Below are 8,011 nucleotides of genomic sequence, written 5' to 3'. Positions count from 1 at the left end.
CCTCTTTGTTCAACCCTATATCGCACCGTGCGTGTGCGGATGTAACGCTGTAAGCCTGTTATAATGGGGACAGACGGGAATGTGCCCGTAGAAACGATGTTTGCGTTTATATTTTTTCCTAACATTCACGCGCGGTGCACGATTGGGCCGTCCGAGGTTCCACGATCCACCCAGCAGATTTCGAACACGTCCGGTAAGTGTTGTATCTGAGTTGACCGTTAACGTCTGGATCGAATGGCGATGTGGCGACGCGGAGTCGTAAGACTCGTAACAACAAACATTTTGTGTACGATTCCTTTACAGGCCTTCTGTAAAGGCGTTTAGCTTCACTCGTTTGGGTGCACATCTCGTAGAGGGCGTGTGCGGCAACCAGTAATTTCACGGCAGAAAACTCTTGTTCTAGGCGATCATCCTTTTTCTTCAATACCCCTATATTATATTCATTAATTGAAATCTTTTATTTTTTGTGACACGTTGAGAAGTTTCACAATTGAATTCGTCGTCCTCATGTCGGTTTTGTGTGACAGATGGGTAAGTAAATTTTCGTTTCGTGAAACTAATATGGGAATTACACCGAGACTTCAGATTTCACTTTTTGTGAACAATACCTAATTACTAACACGGTCGTAATATTTTACGCACAAGGCGATCCGATCCGAAGGATTATAAGATTTATGCAGGACGAACGCATACGTTGACGTTGGAATCTATGTGAAGCAAAGCTTAAGTACCTTAATGCAGGTACCAGCTTCGATGAGGCTGGTACCTGCATTAGAGATTATTGATTACCGATTATCTGGTAGAAGTGAAATTTCAAGTCTGTAGAGTCTTGCGTCAACGATGCCGTCACGCTGCCAGGATTCCTCTTCGATCCTTCAAATATGAGAACACGCCCTAAGCCACTTGTCTGCCGTTACAAAACTGATGCTTTCCTGCAGCGACTTTTCCACAGCTGCAAGGGCGAATGTGGTATTGTTAGCCCCTACATAACCGTTCACCTTGATCCAAATTAGTTCGACGAGATTCAACTCGCAGTGCTACGGAGGAAGCCTAACGACGTCGTGACTGGCAGCCTTAGCAATCACATCCACGCGATAGGCCGAAAACGTCTTTTATGCGAAGCATACTAGCCGCACAACCACGCTCTTCCTTGCTGCGCCGCGCGCGGCCACGTAGCTACCATATGACGTCATAACAGCTGCAAAAGCGGAGGCTCAACTCGTGCGCTCGCTTGCGGCCGCGTAGCTACATAGCCGGGTCTCAGCTCGTGCGCTCGCCTGCATGAGTTGTTTCTTCGTCTAGCCGAACCAAATATAGCCAAGCAACAGCAGTTCACCAGGCTAAACAGTGGTTCAACAACTAAAATAAAGGCTAGTATGCTTTGCATCCTGGGCTTAACCTTAGCTAAGCCACAGCCATTTTTGTGTTGGTTGACGAGTTCCAGCAACTCTGGCTTTAATTGACCCTGAGAAAACGCGATGCGTTCCTCAGTTAGTCAAGAGTGAATGTCAACCTTTCGTGTTGATGCTGTCGATAGTTTCTCGAGTTGAACACTGTGGTAGGGTGTATTGTCCGTTACTATAACGCTGCCTGGTTTGATGCTTGGTAGGAGCTGCTCGGAGAACCACTTCTCGAACCCTGGCTCATCCATTTCTTAGTGGCAGTCACCAGCTGTTTTCGCTGCTCGGGAATCGAGGCAAGCTTCACTTACGGAGCCATCCTCGCTACCTGCGTGCAATAGGATCAGCCTGCCACCTTTTCCGCTGGGTGTGCGAAGGCCTGTTGTGAGCACTTCCCAAAAATTATCCTCGCGTGTAATGATGTTCACGTCTTCCCAGACCTTTTCCTTTGTAGGCCCCAGTTTCTTCAAGGTAGTATATGCATGTGCCTGCAAAAAACAAACAAACAAACAACGAAAGAAATTGAAGCATGTCGCCAGGCATACGCAGCTCGCAATTTCTCAAGACGGGCGAAGGACTGAGTGAGTTTGCACTGCTCAGCTACTATGATTAAGCAATATCCAGGCATCTCATGGTCGTGAGACACAATAAGTGAAGCATATTATTCTGTGCAGCGTACAAACGCTAACCAGGTGATTGGCGTGAGCTGCACAGCGGGCATCGAAATGTGGCGATTGCAGCCGCAAAAACGCCGCCACTTGCAACGCTAACCTTAATGTCTGTTCTGCGAGGATAAACAACGCACCGAACTGCCAAGCAACAACGCTTGCGTTTGTGCACACAGCGCTCCTGTGAGCAGCAAAAGCTTGGGCGCTACCACTCTTTATGCTATTACAGCCAAACGCAGTTCGCGTTTTTTGCCCCTCGAAAAAACAGTTTAACGCAACAATGAAAGGTTCAGGTTGACGGGGCGTTAGGAAACCACTTATTTGTCCATACACTATAAAACTTGCAAGAAAGATCAATTATTGTGCATACCGTTTTTGGGTGCGAAGTTCCCGTGTGGTACTCAGGTACTGCCGCCGCCACAAGATGATGTCATTTCTCTTGAGGAGAGCAGAGTTTCTCTTCTGCTTGCGAAAAGAAGACCCAGTGTCTCTGAGAAGCCGTTGCATTGTACGTACAGACATTTTAGGAATATCCATGTCACTATCACTGGTCATATTTCGAGCAAGTTTTGCTGCTGTCGGAATTTCGTTTTGCAGGAAATACTGGTGCACCTTTCTTCGTATAGAGCGGCGTGGGAGAAACTGTCGTGAAGTTGTAGTTTCGTTCTTGCGGTTCTGGGATTGCTGTGTGCGGCCGGGATACACGGCCGTTTGCGCTTCGTTGACTTCAAGGTGCCACACTGTACGTCCCGCTTAATCCGGCACACACTGCGTTCGCTAACACCAGTCAACTCGCTCACCTTCCGACAAGCGTCTGTGATAGCCAGCTGCGGGTCGCTTTTGCATACTTGTGCGTAAACGTTGTACACGACTTTCTTGGCCTGCGTGGACAGCATTTCCTTCGACAAATCTTGCCACAGATGCACGGCGGCTGGCTTCACGGAACGTGGTGGACCATGCACTGGCAGGCGATGTTGACGAACCCGGCGACGCCATATTCGTTTAGAGGTGATGGAAAAGAGATACGGACGTCAGAAAACCGCACAGCGTGGAATTGCGAGAAACGAAATTCCTTCTACATGGGAACATTTTTCTTGATAACAAAATTATTATCGTGCATTAAAAAGTGCAAGTTAACGTAACATTTTGTTTAACCTGCATACCGTATTATTTTGGAAGGGAACTACATGCGGGGGCGTAGTAAAACAGGTGCGACTCGGCTCCGCACCCTTGGCTGCACTGCCGCAGAAAGTTGCCGCCAGGTTTAGTTCCAGGTATCAACGCTGAGCGAAGGTCGGCCCCACGGACATTTTGGGTGAGACGAACGCTTTTCCTTGATAGCTTCGCCGCCACCACGTTGACTGTAGAGAACGCTTGTTCTAGCGTTGTGCCATTACTATGTGTGCTAGTGATAGCGTATCTTCCTGGTAATATTGCAGCGAAGCTGTTTATGCCTAGCGTTCCGTGCATTATTGTTCTGCGTCAACAAATACTCAGGTCGCACGCAAACGCGCTCGAGCCACTGCTCACTCATTCGTCGTCTTCCACAACAGCTTGCTTGTCGGCTTCCCTCGGATATATTGAGTATATTAGTGTTAAGTATGTACCATTGTCAATATCAGTATAGACTCCTGGCTAAATAAAGGTTCCTCAAATATTTGCTGCTGTGCGACCTGCGTCGGCCAAGTCTTCGTTTGCACAGCCCCCTCTTTGTCGGCGTTCCAAGTGCTTGTGTATCTATACTCCATTCCATACATAGCGGTCAACGCTGTGGAAGCTACGCAAGTAGTTCGGTTGGCAAAAATCACTCCGCGCGTTTCGTCTATGCTTTGCTGGGCGTTCCTCCCATGCCTCGCTGAGCGCCAGCAGCGTTCGCTCGCCACGTGAGGCTCCTCAACACGGCTTGCAAAAAAAAAGAAAAAAAAAACGCGAAAAGAACATCAAAAATAAAAATGATCTGAAGCAACGCATTAGCAACCGTATATTACAGTGGGCTTGTTTCTAAGGATTAAACCTTGTTTTATTCTATACTGAGCCTATATAAAACAGCCGCGCACAATTGCGGTCAAAAAAAGCTATGTCCAAGTGCGAACGAAGCCACAGCAACAAGTCTCTCTATCCTGCACAGCGTCGACTGCTTCGCATAGAGCGGAGTACAGTTTCCTTCCCTATCGCTATCCCGTGAGGCGTTGTCGTCTAAACTTCACGCGTGTCTGTACTCGCTGACAACTTTCTGCGGCAATGAGAGGATAGCTATGGGCGCGCGCCTGCTGCACATGTGTTACCGCCCCATGTAGACCGGCATCGGTTGGCAGTGCTTTTGGTTGCTCGGAACAGACGCTCAATCGACGCAGCTTTCACGTGCGACGGTTTCACGTTTCCCTAGACGCAGAAGGGAAAAGCTGCAAAATAAGTAAACATTTACACACAATGGTGTGTTCTGCCTTATTTAACATTTGCTAGAAAGGTGTTTATGTTTTGTCTATGTTTTTGTTTATGTTTATCTTTTGTCTTCCCTAGCCTAAACGAACGTGGATTTAAACGCGGGATCTGTTCAGACGCGGCGTCACTTGTGCGCGCTTTGCCTCCATAGCTTTCCCTTCATTGCCACAGAAAGTTGTCCGCGAGTGTATTTCCCTCCGGGGGTGGCTTGCACAAACATTTAATACCTAGGGTAATAGGCAGTTTTAGTACTGCGTCATGCCGATACGTACGCAGCACACAAGCGCTTTGCGGAACGAAGGAGTGCATGTCACGTCAGGGCTTTTAGTACTGCGAAATTCCTACGTACGTAAGCGGGCGAGCGTTGTTAGACGCCGGGCGCGTCGGAACGCGTTGGCTCGTCCGCGGGCACGTCGAACCATCGGTCGAACTGTAGACGCTGTTGATCTCGTCAACGTGATGTTACGTGTGGGCACGTTCACGCAACGTCGAACTATATTTAGGCCTTTAAGAGACTACTTTTAATACGGATGCAATACACAAATCATATCGAGAAAAGTTAAAACCGTGTACTCGCTTTCTGAGGCTGCCATGGTCATTTGCGATGAACTGCGCCAACAGAAGGTCGAGCCTTTCGCGCGAACAACGTACACTGAACACTTCCTCAAGAACAAAGTTAAATTTTTTTTGCTATGTATTCCCACCGTGCAGGATCCGCGAATGGCTTCGACGCGTTCACTACATGCAGCAAAGCCATATCATAGGCCATTAAAAAGTACAGCCTGCTTCCATTGGTCGCCTTCGACGCTGCCATTTTGCGAAACTCTTTTGTCTCGTGCATTCCCGAACAAACGAGAACCACAAGAGCAGCACGCAAGGCTCCCCACGTACGTACGCAAGAATCGGATGCGTGCGTACGCAGCGGCCGCGTACGCATCACGCACCGTTCGTGTTGCATTCTGCACACGCGCACTTTGCAGGCCGTAGCGATCTTGCGTACGCAACGCCGTTACGTACGCATCGTACGCAGTACTTAAACTGTTTAATAACAAATTTAAGAACGCGTTCTGAAATGTTTCCTAGACAACTCCTTGTCAGCACTAGAACGCGCTCCTAAATTGTTTATTATTTTCGCTAATAAATGTTCTTGGAAGCCGACCCGGCTCCTCGGGGTGGTGGTCCCGGCGTCCAGGCGAATGTAGATAAAGAAGCAGAAAGTCAACTAGCCGCTCTCCATTGTGAATTCCACTTCTTTATCGTAATGGGGTAGCCGCGTGTAGTCCGGACTCCCGAGGAGCAACGCGCCAGCGACCTAAGCCGCTTCGCTGCTCATCTATTTTCACAGAGTGGAATGGCTTATGATTTTTTATGCGAAGCATACTAGCCGCACAACCAGGCCCTTCCTTGCTGCGCCGCGCGTGGCCGCGTAGCTACCATATGACGTCATAACAGCTGAAAAAGCGGAGGCTCAACTCGTACAGCGCCTCGGTAAAGCCAAATCAAAACGCGCCAAGCGTCTCAACGTGCTTGCTTGTCCGCAAGGAGTTCATAGCTCGAAGAATTACTCAGCGGCGTTCGATTGCATACTAATGCTTTCGCATTCGCTAGTGCGCACCACAGATGGTACTGCGGCCTTACTCCCGCTGCTCCCGCTAGGGCACTGACGTCACAACAGCTGCAAGCCGGGCTCAACTCTTGCGCTCGCCTGCGGTCGCACAGCCGGTGCTGCGGCCTAACTCCCGTTCCTCCCGCTAGGGCACTGGCGTCATAACAGCTGTATAAAAGAGCGGCGCACTCTTTTATACAGAACGTATCTCCAGCCAAGCAACAGCAGTTCACCAGGCTAAACAGTGGTTCAACAACCAAAATAAAGGCTAGTACGCTTCCCATCCTGGCCTTAACCTTAGCTAAGCCACAGCCATTTTTTCAATGAGTGCGTGTTCTATATTTTTTCATCCCGGTTGCATTCAATGTTTAGCTTGCTTCTTGGAACACACGGCTTTGTCCTTGATTAGGTTCTCTGGGCTTCTGCCTCAGTGACCCGTCTGAAACGTTAGTAAAGAGAACCTGCATGATAGTCATGTTCCTTCCGTATTCCCCAAAAAGTGCACAGGATGCTTCGGCAAACGCTGGACCAGCCTATCTACCAATGGGACCCGCTGAAGTACGTGTACGAGGAGCCGACGCCTGCCTGCCTGCTGCGGCTCAAAAGGGACATCGTGGACTTCGCAGCCCAGCCGCCCTCGGGTCTGTACATCTCGCCCGAGGAACAGGACATCACCAGAGTCCATGCGCTGGTCGTGGGCCCGTCGGGCACGCCCTACGAAGGAGGCTTCTTTCTGTTCTTCATGAAGTTCCCGCCGCAGTACCCCATGAGCCCGCCGCGCGTTCGCATAGTGACCACGGACGCTGGCCGAGTGCGCTTCAACCCGACCCTTTACGCCAACGGTAAGGTGTGCCTCAGCATCCTCGGCACCTGGCACGGACCACCGTGGAGCCCGGCGCAGGGCATCGAGAGCGTACTCATTTCGATACAATCACTGATGAACGAAGTACCATGCACCAATGAGCCCGGGTTTCAACACGCGCCGACGCCCGTCGTCGAGCGCTACAACGACTTCATCCAGCATGAAACCATCAGGGTCGCCGTGTGTGGTCAAGTCGAAGCCGCTCTCCAGGACAGTGCCGAGTGCCCCGCGCCCTTACGGGAGCAGATCTTGAAGTCTTTTGCTGAGGCGTATGGCAAGTACGAAGACATCGTCAAGGCCCGGCTTCACCTTACGGGCTCGAAGATGATGGACCTGTTTGGAGAAGGCGGCACATGTCAGTACGAGAGGCTGCTGTCACGACTGCAGGGTCTGAAAGAGCAGGTGAAACTTAAATTGGACGCCATCGCTACCAACACCACCGCTGCAGTCACTGCTGTATCTCACCCGGGGCAGCAAAACGGAACCACTCACATGCCTTTGTGTTAGTAGCCTACGAGCAAACTTATATTCTAAACTCCTGAGGAGAAAATTTTAAACCAGCCGACGAACGGCGTGAAGTACACAATGGCACGGGAGCACGTGAGTACGTGCGAATAAAAGAGAATGACTGGTGGTTTCCTTGTGTTGATGTTTTATTTTTCGTTTCTTTGTTATTCATTCGCGTAGTAAGCTAATGCAGCACGATAATTGTGTGTAACTTCATGCCAGTGATTCTATGTCATTTTAACTTCTTTATTTTCCTACTTGCTTCATAACTCTCGTAAACGGCGCTTATTCAATCACCGGGATTGGCCAGGAAGCCGGAAGTGTTCAGTTGTAAGTGAAACACTCAACAGAAATGATTACAGCGGGTTCACATTATAATGAGCCCTGGATACGGTACATCATCATTATATCGCCAACGTTTATGTATTTCCTCCGTCTGCTGAATGAGTCATACTGGTTCATACTAAGCATATACTCAACATAATGATCCTGTGGGGTTCTGAAGCTCATTTCGTTACCCACAGGT

At 49.5% G+C, this 8,011-nt stretch overlaps 1 protein-coding gene across 2 annotated transcripts; it reads left to right on the top strand.

Annotated features, from left to right (window-relative positions):
- Window positions 1-7,615, top strand: LOC135918115 (ubiquitin-conjugating enzyme E2 Z-like). 2 transcript variants are annotated; one of them, XM_065451775.1, is made up of 2 exons: window positions 1-193; window positions 6,617-7,615. In XM_065451775.1, exons 1-2 carry the CDS (start codon window positions 64-66, stop codon window positions 7,483-7,485), a joined length of 999 nt encoding a protein of 332 aa, XP_065307847.1. In that variant the 5' UTR covers window positions 1-63; the 3' UTR covers window positions 7,486-7,615. The 2 variants fall into 2 exon arrangements, with proteins under 2 accessions (XP_065307847.1, XP_065307852.1); XM_065451780.1 differs by lacking the exon at window positions 1-193 and adding an exon at window positions 3,247-3,383.
- The last annotated feature ends 396 nt before the right edge of the window (window positions 7,616-8,011 follow it).

This window comes from Dermacentor albipictus, chromosome 2 (genome assembly GCF_038994185.2).
Source record: "Dermacentor albipictus isolate Rhodes 1998 colony chromosome 2, USDA_Dalb.pri_finalv2, whole genome shotgun sequence".
Taxonomy (NCBI): Eukaryota; Metazoa; Arthropoda; class Arachnida; order Ixodida; family Ixodidae; genus Dermacentor; species Dermacentor albipictus.
The sequence above is the reverse complement of the archived record's forward strand: the minus strand, read 5'-3'. Positions and strand labels throughout refer to the sequence as shown.

Bases quoted from the DNA above. Each gene is read 5' to 3' on its own strand.
- LOC135918115 (XM_065451775.1), top strand. From the start codon at position 64: ATGGGGACAGACGGGAATGTGCCCGTAGAAACGATGTTTGCGTTTATA. The intron at 194-6,616 runs GTAAGTGTTGTA...TTCCCCAAAAAG, and splicing joins GCAGATTTCGAACACGTCCG to TGCACAGGATGCTTCGGCAA.